Source organism: Scyliorhinus torazame, chromosome 10 (genome assembly GCF_047496885.1).
Source record: "Scyliorhinus torazame isolate Kashiwa2021f chromosome 10, sScyTor2.1, whole genome shotgun sequence".
NCBI lineage: Eukaryota > Metazoa > Chordata > Chondrichthyes > Carcharhiniformes > Scyliorhinidae > Scyliorhinus > Scyliorhinus torazame.
In genome coordinates, this window is record NC_092716.1 from 80,481,919 (window position 1) to 80,504,782 (window position 22,864).

General features: G+C 43.0%; 1 protein-coding gene across 4 annotated transcripts in view; it reads right to left on the reverse strand.

Moving 5' to 3' along the window:
• Nucleotides 1–303: 303 nt before the first annotated feature.
• Nucleotides 304–22,864, reverse strand: part of esrp2 (epithelial splicing regulatory protein 2) — a 48,497-nt gene continuing 25,936 nt past the window's right edge. For 2 of the 4 annotated variants that reach the window (XM_072518293.1, XM_072518294.1), the window contains 7 exons: nucleotides 22,391–22,692; nucleotides 20,858–21,076; nucleotides 15,885–16,083; nucleotides 15,044–15,236; nucleotides 5,789–5,969; nucleotides 2,579–2,696; nucleotides 304–1,183 (listed from right to left, as the gene is read on the reverse strand). In XM_072518293.1, coding sequence (XP_072374394.1) covers nucleotides 2,607–2,696; nucleotides 5,789–5,969; nucleotides 15,044–15,236; nucleotides 15,885–16,083; nucleotides 20,858–21,076; nucleotides 22,391–22,692 — 1,184 coding nt within the window. In that variant the 3' untranslated portion in view covers nucleotides 304–1,183; nucleotides 2,579–2,606. The remainder of the gene's footprint in view (nucleotides 1,184–2,578; nucleotides 2,697–5,788; nucleotides 5,970–15,043; nucleotides 15,237–15,884; nucleotides 16,084–20,857; nucleotides 21,077–22,390; nucleotides 22,693–22,864) is intronic. The other 2 variants (XM_072518295.1, XM_072518296.1) reach the window with 2 other exon arrangements.

Consider the following 22,864-nt stretch of genomic DNA (forward strand, 5'->3'; position numbering starts at 1 on the left):
CTCCTTACTCTGACACACCCAACACATGGGCACCCCTAAATGGGACAATTTCTGAAGTTTCTGCTAGTTATCCTTTACATTAACAAGCATTTTTAGTGAAATTATCTCTATAATAGAGCCTAGAGCAGGAAAGTCATAAGCCAATCCTATTCAAGATTGTATACACAATTCACCTTGGTGGCTCATACGGATGGAGGGGAACACAAAGGGGACTGAATTTAAATATTTCTTGTATTCAGAGATTGAAAGATGACTTTCATTTCAATGACCCCTCCCAAAAAGGAAATTACTAATGCAGACTCATTTATGCATCTTTAAACTTTTATTGTTTGGCCATACAAAGCATACAATTTTATACTGTTGCAAGTTTCAAACTTGCTCTATTAACTAAGTACATACAACTCATTTAGCCTCACACGAGGCCTTTTCAAAACGTTTTGTTCTGCTGATATTGCACTTTGCATTAAGGCACAAGGGGAAAAGAAATCATGGATAACAAGTTTTAGTGCTCCAACAGCAGATAGTTTGTCACGTAGCCATCTTAAGAGTAAAAAAAATTCATCCTTACAGCTTATAGGCATTTACAAAAAATTTCAATTGCATGCATTAAAGACATTACCTATAAGCAGCGTCCTTGTATCATAATATACAAATGGTTTAACATAAACACTGCATGCAAGTTAAGAATGGCGAGTCTACATGTGGCTCTGAAGCTACTAGGTTTAAATAAAATATATAACTTAACTACACTTAGCATCATCACGTTTTGCAAGTCACTTCCACATCAGTATAAAGTCAAAAAAATCATAAATGCGAGTTGGCAGTTTAAAAATAAGTTGTTGCAGAATATTGCAGTCTATTATGGCTTTTGCATTAGTGCACAACCCTTTGGCAGAAAGGGGGAGTTCAACACATGCAGTTTCCTCTTTATGCCACATTCTGTACAAGACCACACTCCTTTTCATAAAGGAACGATCAGAGTTTTCCCATTGGCATGAAGGCTGACGACTCAAATCGGTGGTTCTCACACCAACCTGAGGTTTACACACTGTTGACCGATGAGCTGGCCATTCTTTTCCAACACCGCTCGTGTAGCCATCTCAACGCTCGGGAAAGTCACCAAAGCTTCTCCACTGGGCTGGCCATTAAAGTTATACAGAACCAAGATTGCATCTGCAGGAAGCTGAAGAGAAAGACAAACAAACATTGAAGGATGGTGAGAGGTTTATTGATGTAAAGTTGGAGTCTTTAGCTTACCTTGGTCTTGGATGGAGCAGCACATTTTGGTAAATGAACTCCCAAGTCAATCTATGGATTTGTTCTGTCCAGCTGGTAAACTTTCAAAATGTTTAGCTCAACAAACATTTGCATTGCCACGGTTTTAAATGAGTCACGGTTTTAAATGAGTATTTTGATTAATGTGTACTTGCAGCCTTTTATCAAGCTTCCATCTAGATAAATTACGAGAAATCCCCTCTTTTTGGACCCAGTTTATTAACTATAATGCTACATTAAATCAGGTACAGACAAAAATGAATTGAAAAATGCTAGAAACAGAACAGGAAAACAGTAGAACTCAAGGAAGCAATGAATTTCCATCACAAGACAGCAAAGTTGCTCTGCAACTCTTCAATACAGAATTGCACAGCAGATAAAACCAGAGTACAAGAGGTTTAGCAAATAAACGCATCTAGATAAGTGTTTAAAATAAAGATTAAGGGCAGGGCATTGAATTTAAACTTAAAATGTTAAGCTGCTCAAGCGTTACAACAACCACCACCTTTGCCTGAAGTTCTAATTGTCAAGATTGCCTGGAGTTTAACAATTTAGAGCTTGGGTGGGCTGTAAACTGGTAAAAGCAAAGGAATAGTTTGCTCTGGATAATTCGGTAGAACTATTTTCAAAGCCAGTACTTTTATTTGTTAGAAAACATTGATTCAAAATGTCTTCCTTCCCACTAAGTCCATTTCTTCTACAAGTGTAGAACTTTCAACCCACTTATTTAATCTCTGGAGCAAATGGAGGTGGGGGGGGGGGGGGTAAAATTCCATGAAATACTTTCATTGCCCTCTTCATAATCAAGTATCCTTCACTCAACCTGGTCTTGCTGCCCTTCATATCTTCATCTTTCCCCATCTTTTAAAACTGCAGAGGAACCACCAAGATCAGTGGACTGAATCATCCTATCCATTTATTTACAATCCAGTCGTGATCAGTCCAGCTCCTTCTCAGAAAGTATGTGCAAGAAACATGAAACTGGTGTGAAAGAACTGCTTGTTTAAGTTTGCGTGCAAAGTGATTGTAGTGAGAGTGAAGAATTCAGCATTACCTTAGCCATGCAAAGAAAAGTTCAACTTCTTTCCCCATTTGAAAAAAGCACCACTGCTCAACAAAACAGTGGCTGCAACCACCTCACCACGTCTTTGCTGCACATCATTGGAAGGGGTCAAGAAAGGTGATAGCAGTCCCAGAGAGGACGTGAAGAGAGAGAAATAAAAATCCCAGTTTTGAAACACCACCGGATGTCACTCGAGAGTGACGCCTGGCCACAGAGCCAGCTGGGAAGTTTCTCTCTTACCTTATTTGAAATTTGTAAAGGCGGTCATCTACAAACAGACCCACTCTTTGGGTGCCTGAAACATACTCCTTGCTTGTTCGTTCATCTGAATAAGGCCGCTGTAGTCATCAGGTGCATACTACAGTACAAGTTTGAATACATGCATCAGTCAAAAGGAACACAGCTTGGTGAGTTCAAGCTTCACCATAAATCCCCAAACCTAGAAAGTTCTTAACCTGAACATTATAACCTGGCGAGAGAGAACTTTTAACTTTTACAAAACTGTGAATCAATTAACAGTCGTTTAGACTGTAAGACTAGGCGTTAATAATTTGTTTTTAAACAGTAAAAAAGCAAGCAAGCAATATAGACTAGTCAATCAGAACTAATGCTGCTTTAACATACATTTCCATTAAACTGGTGCATTCTCCATTAAACTGGTGCATTGCAAACATGAGTCCTATTCGGATCATGCAGAACAGGATAAGCCACAGAAATGAAGCTAGTATTTGACCAATATATCAGCCATTTAAAAATGGTCATACTCAGCACACTTGCTATAGAGGCCTGTAAGATTATCCAAACCTACAGATTATTCATAATAAAGGTTTGAAGTGCACACAACATGTAAAGCTTTGAATGGGATCAAAAAATAGAAACAGGGCAGTGAATAATTCACTCCAGCGATTCATTTATAATGGCACCTAACACAAATTCCATTGCCCATTAAGATTTCAAATATGGGCAGCACACTGGCAGTGGTTAGCACTGCTGCCTCAGTGCCAGGGACTCTGGCTTGATTTCAGCCTTGGGCTGTGTGAAGTTTTCACGTACTCTGTCTGCGAGAGTTTCCTCTGGATGCTCTGGTGTCCTCCCAAAGTCCAAAGATAGCAGGTTAGGTGGATTGGTTGCAGGGATATGGTAGGGGTGTGGGCCTAGGTAGGGTGCTCTTTCATAGGGTTGGTACAGACTTGGTGGATTAATGGCTTCCTTTTACACTGTAGGGATTTGATAGGTACCTGAACCTAGATCTGCCATCAATTCATATTTTTAAAATATGCTGAGAAATCTCTTTTATGGATAAGATGCGAGCACTTCAAACAATATAGTGCAAATGGTGAAATATGTTTTTTGGGGGGGGGGGGGGGGCAAGAGTTATAATACAGCTACGGACTGGAGAATAAATGAGTGGGAAGTGCCAGCTAGGTCTTTTCCATTTTCTAAGATGTTTGAAGCTTACTTTCATCACACCTGCAAAAGCACAAAATTCTCTCCTGCCAATTTGAAGATTCATACTTTGGTAGAAAATTTTGCTTCAGGCATCTGAAGCAAAAAGGAGTCAAAAATTACAATGAAAGCAGATGGTGTACATTCACAAACTCACAATGTAGTCACAATCTGTTGTTGAATCATTAATCCTGGCATAGGCCCATCCACCATTTTATAATAAACCATTACCTTTGTGACTAATCCTGCCCAGCAATACTCTAGGTTGGATTGGCTAGGCTGTGCAAATATTAGCATATTACCAGACCTGCTTGCATTGAATGCAATCGTAAAAATGTGTTTTTTTTGTGGGAGAGGATGGATGGCAAAGAAAGGAGATCAGCAAAGGATAAGATATAAATATAAATGTTAGCTGGAAACCTCCCAAATAAATGAGCGAAAACAAACACGTTTATTAAGTGAGGGCATTCAAATATTTGACAGCCTTATGACTCAGTTTAATGTGATACAGTCTCACCCTGTGCAATACAGTGGAAGAAAAGAAAAAACATCCAGGATTTTAACCTGAATTGCAAACAAAGAATCAAAAAGATTAGTTGGTTGGTCTTCCTTGTAGCTTACCCTTCTTGGTCTGTTCTGGACGATCTACTTTGAGATATTATGTTGTGATGGTCAGAATTGGCGATTTTAATATATAAAAATGGGGAAACGTTCAACAATACCAAATATTAAGAGTGGTCTCTGTTCAAACAGAGCTCAAAAAGGCACACAAAAAAAACAGAAAAGAAAATCCAGATTAACTGGTTTGGAAACCAAATCGAGCACCTTTTAAATTTAAAAGTCTTAATATTGTGTGCATATGTTGCCATTTTCAGGATAATACAACAAACTCACCATAGTTTGTCCGAAGCTGCGGACCAGGGACTAAAATGCTATATGCTCCCAAGAGGAGGAAATATGTTGTTTTAAAGTTCCCCTTGCGTACCTAGCAACTGATTATATTCTGCCACTGAGAATAGGAACAAAAACACTTGGTTTTACTATAAGCAGTAAGTCCACACCCTGGTTAATAATGGCATGTTTGGGGCCATAACTGCACAAAATGGCTTCCACATTGATGTTTGCCCCATTCAAACAAAATAAAACGGCACATTTAGATTTGAATAAACTGTACATCAGGGAAATAGACCCAGAAACTGGTTCTAACTTTACTTGGGTGATTTTACTGGAATGTCTTAAGCTACAAGTCCACAGGCAGAACTTGATACAAGATTGTCAAAACTAAAGCTGGCAACAAGATAACAGAGAAGGGTAGAAAATAATAGCGCAAAGAATATTAAATTCCAGTCAAGAAAGGTGATGCAAATCACAATGGATTCCTGGATCATATTTAAAAGAGGAACTCATTACATTTATTTGGGTGCAGTTTTGGACATGGTATTTAGAATATGGCAGGTCTGGTATTACTGCAACTGTTCATTATGGTGCTCACACATGCAGTACAAAAGCCCCACAAAACCAAAAAGGATTCTATATAGGGGAGGGGGGGGGGGGGGCAGGGAACCCAAAAACCCACCACCATCTCATTTCAACCCCCACTTCCCCCAAGAGATGGTAGAGACCAAACTCCCACTAAATTACATCACCATTGACACCCGTCAGATCAATACCCACAGACAGTGCACTGTAAACTGTGCTCCCATTTTCACATGGCCATACCAAGCTAGAGGCGATCCAAAATGTATTCACTTTAAGATCAGCACGTCATTCAACACATCCAGGAGAGCAAGAGAAATGGAACGCATGAGAAAAGAAATTGCTCAGTTAGAAATCCTTACGCCTTCACAAACAACTGAACTATAATACAGACAAAAACACACCAGTTTTAAATGTCGCATTGCAATCCTGAAAAAAAGGAGGCACAGGTGCAGAATATCTCAAATCAAATCATGCCGTGGTGGATTAAGAAAAAGATCCTCAAAAGTACAAAATAACGATCTTTACCTGATATCCTTGGAAGAAGCTCAGGATGTCTTTTGTTGCAATGTTATAAGGCAGGCCCTGCATGCGAACGAGTGCTCCAGGCTGCGGTAGCATAGCATGGGTAGCTGATGTGGCTGCAGCAGCAGCCATTGCTGCTTGGGGGGCTGCAAAGTATCCGACTGTCGTTGGAGATACTGGAGGGCTGGAAGGAAAGTGGCATAAAAAAAGGTCAGTCCAAATATTCACAAAAAGGGACGGTAGCTTCCCAAGATGTTTCAGTACATTTGAACACTGAACTGTAGCCATCTGGGATGGCCACTTACAATAAGAAACATGGACGGTCGCAAAGCATAACGGGAAATATGGCCAATGTAAGGTTCAGGCAGGCTCAGAGCCTGAATGTATGTTTGCGAGCGAAGAATCCAGACAGTATCGAAACCCCCAACCCATTAGCATTTTGATGGCCCATCTCCCTAAGATAAAAGACTGATACTTGAGCAACCGATACAATCCCAGACATTCGGCGCCACTCCCTGTACTCGGGAAGCATCAACAACAGGGTCAAGGACCGCTTAGGACACGCCCAGCCATCAAGGCACCCGCCCCTTTATTGGCTCAAATCAAATCCAGTGATCAAGAACTACCCAATTAGTGGGGTGCAAATCGAAGGACCGCCCAAAAGAGCACAAAACTCCAAGAGAGAGACCGCCATGCGTTCGATCTCTCTTGGACCTGGCGCTCCGGCAATGTCCACCTCCAATTGCAGCACCACCAGAAGCAAGTTCAAGTTCAACGCCCGCTACCAGACAGATGAGCCCAGCTGAGCAGCAGTTACTTCTACAGACCCGATAGATCCAGATTCGAACAAAGGCCACTGTTCCGCTGACCTAAGCCGGGTGCCTGAATCTAAGTACAGGTTGTCATATTTGATAGGTGTAGTTTAACTAGTAGTGTCTATGTTGCATGATAATTGTGTGTGTAAATATAGTACCCTTGATCCTGAACTAACCAACTGGTGTTTGACTCTTTGATCGATATCCAGTTGAACCTTGTGGTGGTATCATTTGATACCTGGCGACTGAGCAATATAATCTCGATATCCAAAGAAAGAAGGGCAACCTTATAGATTGCCATATTTATAGCAGGTAAAAAAGGCAACAGTTATTGGCGACTCCTGACAGGATTCAACCCAGAAGTGACTTCACTCCGAGAGAACCCACAAAACGTTGGAATTAGAAATCCACATTGGAAAAGTAAAAATAAACCACAAGCGTAAGACCAGTATCGATCAAACAGCTTCAGAAGTGTGTAATTTGCATGCGTACTAACAAGGGATATAAGGTAACCTCAATAAGATTTTGTTGCGTGAAACTTTCGGGAGTTGCGTAAACCGGAAAATAGCTTGAGCCGTACAGAGTTTGCACCACCGCTTTATTCCCCCTTGTCCCAAATTCCTGGTAGAAACAGAGATAATCATAGAGATGGCAATGGAACGCCTTATGCATCCACAAGAGCCCGAGGTCGCAGCGACCAACAGAGCAAAAGAGTGTCCCATTTGGGAAGAGGAGATTAGGAAATACCTAAAGGGGAAAGGATGGCCCCTATGGTCTGAGTTTTGTGCGAATGAGGAAACAGGTCCTGGTAGCATAGGACAAACTTGGTGGGACAACCTGACCAAGATCCACAAGAAGAATTTGAGTAGAGTTCGTAAGCCGATGGCAATCGTGTCCTGCTTGGCACAATTGTGAGGCACAGAGGAGGTCGTGAGTACGCTCTGTAGACAGCTTGAAGGGAAAGAGGGGAGTAGAGGGGGAAATGTTAGCGAGTGAGAGAAAGTAAATGAGCAACTCAGAGAGCAGCTAGCGGTGAAGGACAAGGAGATGGCTGATGTCAAACGGGCACACCAATCTTGTCTCGCTCACCTAAGTAGCTTTCAGATCATACGATAAGGCCTACCAGGACACGCAACATGCGGTTTTGGTAAGAGGAAACGGAAAACCAAGCAGAACAGTTGAGAAAACAATGTGAGGACTTGAAAGGCAGCCCTACAGTTCCATCACGGAACAGAGTTCCGTAGACCATGCCAAGTGCAGGCAACAAATTCCAAGATTGCAATCACTGCTCTCAGTTCAGAATGGGTTCAGGAGGTACCTTTGGCCCACAGTTAGATTAGGAAGATGGCCCCGATTGGCAGGAACTTAATGAAATGGCCCATCGATATGTGAACGAGACAAAGTCAGAATAGAGCCCTCCAGGCCCCGAAAAGGAAAGCACCCGCACCACCGACTGCACAGGCAGCACCCAACCCAAATGAACCCCATCACCACGCAGCGTAGAGTAACAGAAGGCCAACCCGATTTTGTGTACACCACCCCATTAATCATCACCCAGTTAAGAGATGCCCGTGATAAAATTAAAACTTTTCACCCCACGTCAGACCCACACCACTTTTTCGAATGAGTTAGGCAACAGGCTGTCATGTACGGTCTGGACGAGCAGGAAGTAAAACTCATTGTAATGAGCCTTGACCCATCTATTAGTTCAGCCCTTCCCGACCCACAAATTGTAGGAGGAGGTAGCCTCCAAAATATGAAAACAGCCATTTTAGATGCCATTGGCTACAATAGAGGAGATCCAGTAGAAGGACTCAACCGGTGTAGACAGAAAAAAGGAGAGCATCCAACAGCATTTGCTGGACACCTCTGGATCCACTTCACCGCAGTATTCGGTGATTGAACATGCGCCCATTTATCTGTAGACAATACGGCCAAATAGACCCGCATTCTAGTCTCCCAGGCCATGGATGCAGGACAAAAGGCATGTGCAAATTACGACCCTTCAGACCCGGCACACAATGAACGGTGGGTACTGAAGCGATTATCTAGGGCTTGGGAACAGTCCCTACAGAAAAAGACAAGAGCAGGAAAGAGTAGACGCCAACATGAATCCAGTAAGGGCACACCAAGACGCCGCATGGGTAAATGAAGGCAGAGGTAACACACAGCACCCTAAAGTACAAGATGGCGACTGACCATCGATTACACGGAATTAAACAAAGTAACTCAGTTATCAGCCCCCACCGTTGTCACGAGTCCCAAGACCATGTTAAAACAGGGATTTGTCAAAATTTCTCACGGTTTGGGGCATTAGCAATGGCTTTTGGTCCATTCCATTGGACAAAACGTGCCAGTACAAATTTGCGTTCACTTTCCAGGGACAGCAGTACATGTGGGCGTGGCTTCCACAACTCCCCCTCCATTTTTCACAGACAATTGGCAAACGGATTAGCAAAACGTTCCCGATCTGAATGCTTCGTTCTGTATATGGACGACTTGCTCCTACAGACTGACACTAAGGACGAGCACAATTAGCTTCTTTTGGAACTATTAGGACTCCTCAAAGAAATTGGATGCAGAATTAACCCCCCAAAAAACCAAATTCTCCAGGAAAAGGTCACTTAAACTTAGGTACGGTCATCACGCATGGTAAGCGCGAGATAGAAGAAACGGATAGATTAGATTGTAAAATTGCCCTTGCCCCAAAATGTTACAGCACTCCGGTCATTTTTAGGACTGGTCGGTTACTGCATGAACCATATAGACGGCGCCACAAAAGCAGCCCCACTTTTCATGCTCCTTAAGAAGCAGGCCCCATGGAAATGACTTTCACAGCACACGGATGCCGTAGATGCATTGAAATGCACCCCAAGCACAGCCCCCACTTTGCAGGCCCTAGATCCACTCCCCATACATGACCACCGACCGAACCCTTTTGGCTGTACTCCTACAGGACAGGCAGAATAGTTTAGGACCCATAGCCTATGCCTCAAGTTTTAGATCTCGTAGAGCAGGGATTTTCAGCCTGCGAAAGGCACCTGCTCGCAGTTTTTTGGGCTGTACAATACTTCTCGTACATAACAGGACTCAACCCCGTAACCATTTTGACCGAGCACACCCCGACACAGCTACTATTACATGGTAGACTAAAAGACGGCACAGTAAGCCAAATTCGAGCAGCGCGCTGGACTTCTTTTGGATTCATGTTGGCGTCTACTCTTTCCTGCTCTTGTCTTTTTCTGTAGGGACTGTTCCCAAGCCCTAGATAATCGCTTCAGTACCCACCGTTCATTGTGTGCCGGGTCTGAAGGGTCGTAATTTGCACATGCCTTTTGTCCTGCATCCATGGCCTGGGAGACTAGAATGCGGGTCTATTTGGCCGTATTGTCTACAGATAAATGGGCGCATGTTCAATCACCGAATACTGCGGTGAAGTGGATCCAGAGGTGTCCAGCAAATGCTGTTGGATGCTCTCCTTTTTTCTGTCTACACCGGTTGAGTCCTTCTCCTACAAGGACGCAACATTACGGTCAAGAGGACAAAGACACACACGTTTCTGGCCGACAATTTACAATATGCAGGAAACCCACATGAGTGCGAGTTATTGCACCCAAGCACAGCACAGGCCCCTTTGTTCCCAAATGGGTGCCGAAAAAGACAGGCATTCGACCACAGACAACCCAGCCCACAGACAAAGCTCAAAACATTTTATGTAGATGGCGCCTCCATAGTTCTAGATGGAAAAAGGATCACAGGATGTGGAATTTATGTAGAGGACGGGCAGGGACGTGCTTTAAAGGAAATCTCATTAAAATTGCCTGGACATTGAGGTTCGCAGGCAGCTGAGTTAGCAGCTACTGCTTACACTGTGCAGCACCCAGATTCGTTCCTGTCCCCAGCAGACATATATTCAGACAGTTTGTATGTGTGCAACAGCTTGACAGAATTCCTGTCCCTGTGGGAATCTAGAGGATTTATATTCGCCGACGGGAAACCCCCTACCCTCAGCGCCACTGCTCAAACGCATTCTCCAGACAGCAAAAGGTAGAAAATACGGAATCAAAGTTAGAAGCCACCATCGTTCCTCCCCACCCGGTAACGTGAAAGCTGAAGCCCTAGCGAAGGCAGGCTCACGACATGGCCACTTTTGGCAACCCCCCCCCCCCCAGTACACGCAGTTCAGGTCTCACAGACCAATATTCAAGATTTGGCCCAGGCACAAAAAGATGATACGCTAAAGGAAATTTTAAAAGGAGACTTCTCAGCTCCCTATGATAAGTTTAAAGGCACGTTAATGATTCATGAGGGAATAGTTTTAAAGGATGTTATTTATGTGGTCCCCCTCCAGGACAGGAACCAGATTATTTTCCAATTCCATGGCGAACAGCAAGGGATAGAATCCACCCGTGCCCACCTCAGACCTCTCTGCTGGTGGCCCGATTTAAAAACAGACGTAACCCATTACATTGAGAATTGTTTGATTTGAGCCCAGAACAGATATGCAAAGAAAGATCAGCTAAGACACACCCACCCTGTTAATGGCCCATGGACGAACTTGCAGTTAGACTATATTGGTCTCCTCTCTCCTGCAGAAATGGATACAAATGTGTGGTGGTCATCATCGACACCTTCACAAAATGGGTAGAAACATTCCCTTCAAGAACAAACATGGCCAAAGCCACAGCAAAAATTCGAACAGAGCACATTTTCACAAGATGAGGACTCCCCCGTAGTATTGAGTCGGACCAAGGTTTGCACTTCACAGGCAGAGTCATGAAAAATGTTCTGACGATTTTTTGGCATAAAACAGAAGTTTCACGTTGCCCATCACCCGCAGTCCAGCGACATTGTGGAACGCATGAATTGGACCCTAAAGGCAACACTTGGGAAGATGGTACAGCAGCATAATACGACATGGGACACAGTGTTCCCATTCGCACTGATGTTTATTAGAAACACGGTGTCAAGTTCGACAGGATACACCCTCCATACCTTCATGACCGGACGACCTATGAAGGGTACCGAGTATTTATTTGGACTTGATTTGGCCAGCCCCACCGTCACCGCCCTGACCCACGAAAAAGCAGTCCAAAACATAATTGAGAATATTAAAGCAGCACAGCTCGCTGCAGCTGTTCGACTAGGGGCTAGGAAAAAGCAGAGCAAGGCCTGCTTTGATAAGACAGTACATCCGATAGAGTATACAATCGGACAGCAGGTCATGATCTCCCTGTACAATCCTAGTTCATTCCTCTCCCCCAAATTTGCAGAACCCTACTCAAATTCCGACAAAATAAGCCCCTCAGTTTATAAGATCACATATCCTAATGGAAAATCAGGATGGTTCCATATAAACCAGCTTAAGGTTTATGGAATGCAGAGCAGCCACTCACATCACCTCTCGCTGGCAATGGCAGACAATGCAGACCCGCCCACTGACAACCCACTCCAGCCCTCCCCCAACCAGGACAGCACGTCCACAGACACGACCATGACTCCGCCCCAAGTCCAATTTCACCCTCACACTGGATTTGGCTGCTAGCGATAGCGATAGCAAAAGCACAACGGACGCCCTTGATAGACCCGACCAATGGAAAGACAGACCAGGCCTCAGTCACTACAGCCCCAGTGACACCGACCACGATATGTTCGGCCCCTCAGACAATTTATTTGCCGCTACCAGAACCTGACCCACCACCAGATGATAGTGACTCCCTCCTTGCCGATACCACCCTCCAGGATAAAAAAAACAATGGCACCATGACAATTCTTATCGACTGATAAGAAATGACAAGATGCATCCCACATCGGCCCACGCTGCATTGACACAAACTCCAGGCACGAGTTTGGCAACCGGGAGATGGTGATGACTCTCAATCGGACTCCCACCATGCTACCCCTTTGAGACCCTTTTTGGAATGGAACCTGCTCGCTTTCTTCTTTAGTTTGTTAGTTTTAATGTTGAATGTTCTCTCTCTTGTACGACTTTGTTTGCCGATCTCACGAAAATTTCTTGATACAGTTGTGGCTACTCCTTTGACGCCACATGGGAGTTAAAGCACAAGTTTGCTGAAAGTCTATAAATATTCGCATTCTTACCATTCTTGGAAGGTCACTCGGGCAGTGAAGTAACAGCACTTATCCCCGCCCTGCTGGAGGACCCCCTATGAATTTGGTCAGACAAGCTTGGGTAGTGGAGCAACGGCACTGATCACCACCCTACCCGGGGATTCCACCCATTCTTGCCCTGCTGCGGCTCATACGTACCCCATTCGGAAAATTCTTCTCGAAACTCTTTTGCAGTTCTTTTCAAAATGTGCTTCAAAGAATGCACTTTGCCACAACTTTTGTTTCCTTTCCAGCGATCTTTCGGTTTCTATCCTCCACCTGCTATTTACATGCTAAAACACTTGGTTGAATCGATTTTGCACTGGACGGAGAAATTGTCCACCCACTCAGCCCATCAAACATAGGCTGAGAGAGTGCTCGCACTGTGACAGAATTTCTTTTTTGGATGTCTTGTCTCCCAAATGGTTGTTTAAAAATAAAAATGAGGGAGTCAGGTATGGTGGCGATTCTAAATGGGAAATTGGCATTAAAGAGAAACAGACAGACAAACGAGATATGAAACAACAAGATAATAACAGATATTATGCTTGTACCCCCAGAAGATGCGAATACACAAGACAGAGGAAGATACAGACAAGATGAAGACGAATCTGATGATCTGCATCATGATCGCCATTGGATCAATACAGTTGTGCGCATTACCCACCCCTACACCCCTCACCACACAGGCCCTAAACATGACCACCAAACACTATAACCCTAGCCTGGACACTACACCACACATAGACACAGCCACTGATACCCCCACATAGTGTGATATCATAAAATGGTATTCCCTTTTGTACACAGTAGAAGCCCTATTGATTATAGCTATACCTTGCAGTGTTATCCAGATGATCAGACTTTGGAAATGGCGAAGGAGAGCCTCCCGCCCTACAGTATACACACTGAGCCCCCTTTCTCGGACTTCAGCAAACCCCACACTCTTTCTGAACCTTTTGCTCCCCAATAAATTCCACGGTTGTTTTTTTAATAAAGTTACTTTCTCTGTAAATTGACTTTAGTGTTAAGTAGGAATGTGATGCTGCTATTGTTTATTGTGTCCTGGAATAAACGTTCTTTGGTTTATTAGATAGCAGCATGAGTGTAGTTTAGTTGAGGACAGTTAGAGGTTCCCCTCTTCGTGGAAAGAAACTGAAATGTATGTTCGAATGTTATAGTGCCCCCTTAGAATTTTTAGAGATGTGTGTTGTATTAGGGAAAACTTAGGTAAATGTTTTGATCCATAGGACAGAGTAGGATAGAACCTGTCCTTGATTGAGGGTACCTGGCATATGAGAAAACAGGAGAAGATTCAGTAGTGTGATCCTTCACGCTTCGCGTTGAGGATCAAGAGGACGGACTGTAGCCATCTGGGTTGGCCACTTACAATAAGAAACATGGACGGTCGCAAAGCATAACGGGAAATATGGACAACGTAAGGTTCAGGCAGGCTCAGAGCCTGAATGTATATTTGTGAGCGAAGAATCCAGACAGCATCAAAACCCCCAACCGATTAGCATTTTGATGGCCCATCTCTATGACAAAAGACTGATACTTGAGCAACCGATACAATCCCAGACATTCGGCACCACTCCCTGTACTCAGGAAGCATCAACAACAGGGTCAATGACCGCTTAGGACACGCCCGGCCATCAAGGCATCCGCCCCTTTATTGGCTCAAATCAAATCCAGTGATCAAGAATTACCCAATTAGTGGGGTCCAAACCGAAGGACCACCCAAAAGAGCACAAAACTCCAAGGATAAAGAGAGAGACCGCCATGCGTTCAATCGCTCTTTGACCTGACGCTCCAGCAACATCCACCTCCAATTGCAGCACCACCAGAAGCAAGTTTAAGTTCAACGCCCGCTACCCGACGGATGAGTCCAGTTGAGCAGCAGTTACTTCTACAGACGCGATAGATCCCGATTCAAACAAAGGCCACTGGCCCTCTGACCCAAGCCGGGAGCCTGAAGTCAAGTACAGGTTGTCATAGTTGATAGGTGTAGTTTAATTAGTAGTGTTTATGTTGCATGATTAATCTAGTGTGTAAATATAGTATCCTTGATCCTGAACTAACTAACTGGTGTTTGACTCTTTGATCGATATCCGGTTGAACCTTGTGGTGGTATCATTCGATACCTGGCGACTGAGCAATATAATCTCGATATCCAAAGAAAGAAGGGCAACCTTATAGATTGCCATATTTATAGCAGGTAAAAAAAGGCAACAGAACTAAAAGACGACACCACAAACAAACATTCTTGACTAAAAGTCTAAGCATTAGATTGCCATTAACATTAACTCTGACATGCCGCTGAAACATTTACCTTGGATAGTAGGTTGTGTAGTTCATATAAAGCTGAGTCGCGGTTGCTTGAGCAGGATAATAGGCAACTGCAGGTGGTGGGGGCGCCGCTGTCCGTGTTGGAGCCAACAGGGCTTGGGGTTGATAAAGCGCTGCTTCAGCTGGTATTACAGAAGTACAAGGGGAGAATGTTGGATACGTTGGTGGGGAAAGACCTGCAAGATAAACAAAATGACAAATGAGAATAGCAAGGTATTTAATCATCTTGTGTATCTGACAAGAGTCCCAAATTACCTTGGTGCATTATTGGCATTTAAGGTGTCTGAACTCCACAGGCAGCAGGCATTGCAATGTTGCCAAATAAATTCTCCAAATCCAGTTTTGCCTTCATGCATATCCTTCATTTTAATTTGGTGTTTTGCTTATCCCTACATTTTTTAAAACTACACATGATCATAATCGTGCAAGTCAAATGCTAATCTGAACATGCATGACATCTTGGATGTTAAGCATGAGACACACCCCAGTGAATGGCCACCTTATTTTCAACCCATTGGCGATGATGCTCAGAGTTGCCAAAGATGAAACATCCTATAACCAGGCAGACCTAATGCAGAGCTCCAGAAAGTACCCCCAAAAGCAAAAAAAAAATTGCCCAGTACAAATGTCCAATTTCGTCATTCGGTGAAGGGGGAAGTGGGGAGAAAAATAAAAATCAAAACTTTTCATTCAGTCTCAAGCCTTGATTAATGAATTGCTTATCATGGCAAACCACAAAGATGAAAAGGTAAACAAAGCCCCAGGCTCCACCTACCACAATTTCAGCCGTTAGCAGCAAGAGAGCATCAGAATTCAAAACTTACATGGTAACTTACATGGCGGCGGAGACAAGCCACTACGATTTAAAGTGCCACCCATTAAAACATAGCTCATTTCATCTCCAGAACACTGAAACACTTCCACATATCTATCCTTCATTGTCTTCTTGTGACATTTCTGTGCAACCAAGAAAGCACGGTCTGCAGACTTCATCTGAATAAAAGCATCGCCTGAGGGTCGGCCCTGGGGGAGGGGAGATAAAACAAAGAATTATTCAGAGCAAGAAACTGATCTTTTTCTTCTTTTTAAACAAAGCAAATCCACTACTGTAGTGGGGGGTGGGGGCGGAGAGACATAATAGGTCTCGCATCTGTGGAGAAAGAGAAACAGAGTTAATGTTTCGAGTCCATTATGACAACTCCTCTACAATGTGCTGAAGAGTCATATTGGAAAGCTAGCAGGGAACATAAAAGACTGACACTAAATATTTCTCTGGATATTTGAAGAGAAAAAGATTGGTAAAGAGAAATGTAGGCCCCTTCAGACAGAACAGGGGAATGCATAATAAGGGACAAAGAAATGGCTGAGCAATTGAATACATACTTTGGTTCTGTCTTCACAAAAGAGGACACAAATCAGATAGCAGAAATGTTGGAGACTGAAAGGTTTAATGAGAGGGAAGAACTGAGGGAGATCAACATTAGTAGAGAAATGGTGCTGGGAAAACTGATGGGATTGAAGGCGGAAAAGTCCCGAGGGCCTGAGAATCTGCATCCCAGAGTGCTTAAGGAGGTGGCTCTGGAAATAGTGGATGCATTGGTAGTAATCTTCCAGGATTCTATAGACTCTGGTACTGTTCCTGCAGATCGGAATGTAGCTCACATCTCTCAATATTCAAAAAGGTGGGTAGAGAGAAAACTGAATTATAGACCAGTAAGATATAGATGGATTTGTGAAGGGTAGGTCTTGCCTCAAGTCTTATTGAATTCTTTGAGGAGGTGACCAAGCATGTGGATGAAGGTAAAGCAGTGGATGTAGTGTACATGGATTTTAGTAAGGCATTTGATAAGGTTCCCCATGGTAGGCTTATGCAGAAAGTAAGGAGGCATGGGATAGTGGGATATTTGGCCAGTTGGATAACAAAGTGGCTAACCGATAGAAATCAGAGAGTGGTGGTGGATGGCAAATATTCAGCCTGGATCCCAGTTACCAGTGGCATACCGCAGGGATCAGTTCTGGCTCTTTGCGGTTTGTGATTTTCATTAATGACTTGGATGAGGGAGTTGAAGGGTGGGTCAGTAAATTTGCAGACGATACGAAGATTGGTGGAGTTGTGGATAGTGAGGAGGGCTGTTGTCGGCTGCAAAGAGACATAGATAGGATGCAGAGCTGGGCTGAGAAGTGGCAGATGGAGTTTAACCCTGAAAAGTGTGAGGTTGTCCATTTTGGAAGGACAAATATGAATGCGGAATACAGGGTTAATGGTAGGGTTCTTGGCAATGTGGAGGAGCAGAGATATCTTGGGGTCTATGTTCATACATCTTTGAAAGTTGCCACTCAAGTGGATAGAGCTGTGAAGAAGGCTTATGGTGTGCTAGTGTTCGTTAGCAGAGGGATTGAATTTAAGAGCCGCGAGGTGATGATGCAGCTGTACAAAACCTTGGTAAGGTCACATTTGGAGTAGTGTGTGCAGTTCTGGTCGCCTCATTTTAGGAAGGATGTGGACGCTTTGGAAAAGGTGCAAAGGATGTTGCCTGGAATGGAGAGTAGGTCTTAGAACGGAGAAGGATGAGGGGCGACTTGATAGAGGTTTATAAGATGATCAGGGGAATAGAGTAGACAGTCAAGAGACTTTTTCCCCGGGTGGAACAAACCATTACAAGGCGACATAAATTTAAGGTGAATGGTGCAAGATATAGGGGGGATGTCAGAGGTAGGTTCTTTACCCAGAGAGTAGTGGGGGCATGGAATGCACTGCCTGTGGAAGTAGTTGGTTGGAAACATTAGGGACCTTCAAGCAGCTATTGGATAGGTACATGGATTACGGTAGAATGATATAGTGTAGATTAATTTCTTCTTAAGGGCAGCACGGTAGCATTGTGGATAGCACAATTGCTTCACAGCTCCAGGGTCCAGGTTCGATTCCGGCTTGGGTCACTGTCTGTGCAGAGTCTGCATGTTCTCCCAGTGTGTGCGTGGGTTTCCTCCGTGTGCTCTGGTTTCCTCCCACGGTCCAAAGATGTGCAGGTTGGGTGGATTGGGCATGATAAATTGCCCTTAGTGTCCAAAATTGCCCTTAGTGTTGGGTGTGGTTACTGGGTTGTGGGGATAGGGTGGAAGTGTTGACCTTGGGTGGGGTGCTCTTTCCAAGGGCCGGTGCGGACTCGATGGGCCGAGTGGCCTACTTCGGTACTGTAAATTCTATGATAATCTATGATTAATCTAGGACAAAGGTTCGGCACAACGTCGTGGGTCGAAGGGCCTGTTCTGTGCTGTATTTTTCTATGTACTTTGTTTCTCTCTCACCACAGATGCAGTCAGACCCGCTGAGTTTTTCCAGCACTCAGTTTTGAATTGTCATTTCATAGAATCTACAGTTGAGGCCATTCGGCCCACCCAGTCTACACCAGCCCTTGGAAAGGAGTACCCTACTTAAACCCGCGCCTCTACCCTATCCCCGTAACCCAACCTAACCTATTGGGATCTCAACTGATTTAGCTTGAAGTCAACCCGGAGATCTTGGCCCAACTTTGAAGGCAACTCAAACAAATGCCCCTATTGACAAATCACAGCTCAAAGCACAATATCTCCCACTTAGAGAGAAAGATGGCCTGCTTCATATGTAGAAAGTTTTAAATAATGGGGGTGTTTTGGATTGAAGACCTTCCTCTCCCCTCCCTTTATTTAGGAGCTACATCTCAAGGCCAAGCAAAAAACCTTGAGAAGTCAGAGGATATTGGTGCAAGTTGCTGTGGTGCCGGTGACTTTTTCCTATCCCCACCTATTGGTTGCAAAACTGCTTCAAACACGGGCAGTTTTATGAACCCAGTTAAACCATATGCAAATTATTAAAATAAATATGCTAAAAAGACAAAAGGTGATTTTTAAAAATTTCATGCTCATGATTTGCAAATACTCCCAGATTTTTATTCCCTCAACCTACCCAAACACAATGTATTTAGAATAATTTACAGGCTTTTATCTTGTATATAGCTGCACCCAAAGTTTGGTTATAAAAGTTATTCATTTATTTTAAGTGGCAATTTGAGCAATCGATGTGAAAGCTAAATAGCAGTCAAGTCTGATCTATTTTACTAATGAGAAGACAAAATTACTGAGAAGACAGAGCATTTCAACACTTAAATGGCGACAAACTTCAATGTACTGGCTCATGTGGCAAAACTATTTAGGGTGTGATTGTGAACATTTGGAAGAAACCAGCGAATATCAAGGAGACTTAGCAACAGACCTTAAGAAGGGACCTCAGACAGGATGCCTACAGCATAGGTATGAATAGGGTTTTCCCTGTAGCAGTGGTTACTCAAGGATCAAGATGGTGGACTGATCATGTGTTTCTATATTGCTGACTCCAGTTGTACCAATATTATGCTCATGAAGCATTGCTCTTTACAGCAGGTTAGCCCACATGTACCTCCCTGCCTAAACCTGTTTGGGCTCTGAGCTAGTCCCTGTAACCATTATTTGTTTTGCTCAGTGCTTAATTTGATTAATCCAAAGACATGTTTGAAAATGAAAATGTTGTGTTTAAAAGAGACAAGGCAAGTGGTTTCATGCAAAACTGTTCAGAATTGGAATATTAAATTTAAAACACAGGCAAATCTCATGTTGAATTATGTATTCATAATTTGTGATGGGGAGGCCAGAGTTTTGACGTGGTCCATTTTTCAGTAAAAACAAATATCAGAGTTTTGGCATGGGTGGGGGTTTCAAGTAAGAAAAGAGCTGGCATATCCTTCATGTGCATTCATATACCAAATCAGTATTGGATCACTTCAACAATCAACCTTTGACATTCTTGCTCTCGCAATCTCAAATGTAAACGCACACTCTCATTAATGCAAAATGCCAATTGACAATGTTACTAGTCATCGAGGGGACTGAAAGCAAATCTAGACTAAATACTAGATGTCAGCTGAGACTGCACCAATTGCAGTTGGATCAGAATGCCGACACGCGCACACAATGTTGTACAGACTAATGTTCTCGGAGACGGCTCAAATCCCACCACTGCATCTGGTAAAATTTTAATTCAGTTAATAATTCTGCAATTGAAAGCCATTCTCCATAATGGCGACTATAAAAAAAACTATTGACTTGTTGTAAAAAAAAAAAAAAAAAACGAACACCATCTGGTTTCCGAATGCCCATTTGGGGGGGGGGGGGGGGGGGGGGTGACTCCAGATCCACAACAATGTGGTTGACACCGAACTGCCCTCTGCAAATGTCCAGCATGCCACTCAGTTCAAGGGAAATTAACAATGGGTAACAATTGCTTGCCTTGACAGCAAGGCTCATGTCCCATGAAAGAAAACACACCAATCACAAACTCCTCGTATGCAAAGCTCAGACACTGCCAGTCACTGTAACTTCCTAACTTCAAAAACTCCAGTGGAACAATTAACCCATCAGGCACTAACACAACGGGGAGATTTACTAAGAGACTTTAATGTCACTCTCATCTCGCTCCCTCCCAATCACCTGCCCAAGGGACACGAATTGTCCACAAGCCAAAAATCTACACAAATTACAAACATAGTGGCAGTCAGCTTGCTAACTAAACAACTTGAAGAAACAGGTTTAAATTATTCATAATTCAATGAGCACACTTGAAAATGTTGTTTACAGAATGGCATTTATATACAGTTATGTCAAAAGTACAGAGAACTTGGCTAATTGAATGGTAAATTTACAAATGTCCTTTTATTCAATCCCAAATAGCAGCTTGCATTCTCAAAGGGTAAATATATTACATATGGGGCAGTAGATTTAAAATTACCTGTTGATTTAGTACCATGTGAACACCATGAGGTTTTATGTCAATGGTAAATTCACCCATAAAGTCCAGAATATCCTCAATGGTTGCTGTATAGGGAAGGCCCCGTAGACGTATACAGTCTCTGGTATGCCCAGTGGCGATGAACGGCTGAGGTATCACAGGGATGATAGGAGCTGGGAGTGTTGATATTAGTGGCGTAGACATGTATCTATTTAATACCTAGGACATTGGTAAGAAAAGAAAACTGTTGGAAGGAATTTTCATGTAGAAATTTAGAAGCTGCTAAATTTACACAGAAGCATTAAAGCCACACCTATATTTCAGTTGTGTACACGTGAAGTAAGCTAGGAAGTTGCAGTGCAAGGCTGAAGTCAGAAGCAGACCATGACTTGGACGATCTTGCTTTGCATTATTCCTTCAGGCTGTACCATCTCACTTTGCTGTGAACAAGCCTTGCATCCAAACTACAACTTCCCAGCACCTCATCCTAATGTTAACTGCTCCAGCGTGCTGGATAATCAGTACAAGGAAAAACTTATCCCATTTTATTATGGAGAGATTCGAACAGTTCAGATTTTGTAAAAAAAAAAAAAAAAAAAATTCTGTGTTACATTAAAACACCAGACATCACATTCTCTCAAAACATTCACATCCCCTACTTCAAAAAGGAACAACTTGGTTTAAGGTTTGGGGGAGCAAACATCAAAAATAAAATTGTCAGATGAAACCAGAGTATACTCGATCAATATTAAATTTCAATCACCTGTCAAGTTTTGGCATATTTTCTCCTAAGATGTTGAATTTTACTTTCAAAAACGAGCCCATTATCTGAAGCAGCTGTTAAAATGGTTCCTAAACAGGACAAAATGTGCCCCAGAATTGGTTAATCATCACTAATGGTAGCCTCTACTCACTGGGAAGCAACTTAAAAAAGCACCAATTAACACCCTCTACCCAAAATTGAACTTTGAAGAATGTTATTTCAAGAGTCCTGTTCATGACTTGCATAGTTTGGCTGGCAGTAAACAAAGCCATTAAATAAACATGCACAACAGATTAGATTAAAAACGGAAAGGTTGAGAGTTATGGGACAAACTAATAGCTAGCATGGGCAGGATTGATTAAATGGTCTATTCTGTGCCATATGGTTCTATGACTTGAAACAGAGGACAGTCAGCACCAAATTTGAGAACTTGTAGAAAACATGTGATGATTGGGCAGCACAGTGGCAAGTACTGCTGCCTCACGGCGCCAAGGATCCAGGTTTGATTCTGGCTCTGGGTCACTGTCTGTGTGGAGTTTGCACATTCTCCCAGTGTTTGCATGGGTTTCGCCCCCACAATCCAAACTTGTGCAGGGTAGGTGGATCGGCCATGCTAAATTGCCCCTTAATCGGAAAAAAATGAATTGGGCACTAAAGTTTATTAAAAAAAAGAAAATGTGATGAAGTAGAAGAGGTAGACCATAAAATGAGAAATGTTTATTCATTCGAATATGTTACATCAAGATTATAACAACCGCAATAATACCAACCTGCTGTACTTCTGCTGCAGTACTTCTAAACAACTCAATATAACGCTTCCCCAATATTTCCTTGTGCTTTTTAAGTGCATTTTGTGCAAATTCTTCACAGGAAAACACCACAAAAGCATCCCCAGTAGGTCTGCCATCGGGGTACTTAACAAAGAGGAGCCCCTCCTTGCCACCTGTAACAGGACACTCATTTCCAAAAAAGCCGAGGACATCATCTACGGAGGCTGTGAAAGGTAGTCCACGCATTCGTATTATAACTTGGTTCTCCTTCGACAAGAATTGTGCCACTTCATTCGAAGTACCTGCATTTAAAAAGTAATCTTTCAAAATTGTACTAACATTACATTTATTAGATAACCACCTTCTAATTGTCCCAAGACAGAATATATCGATGATATCAGCAAGGATCCTAGACTAGTTAAACACCAAATTACATGAATTATGAAGCAGTAAATTCAGTAATTCTGATAAGAA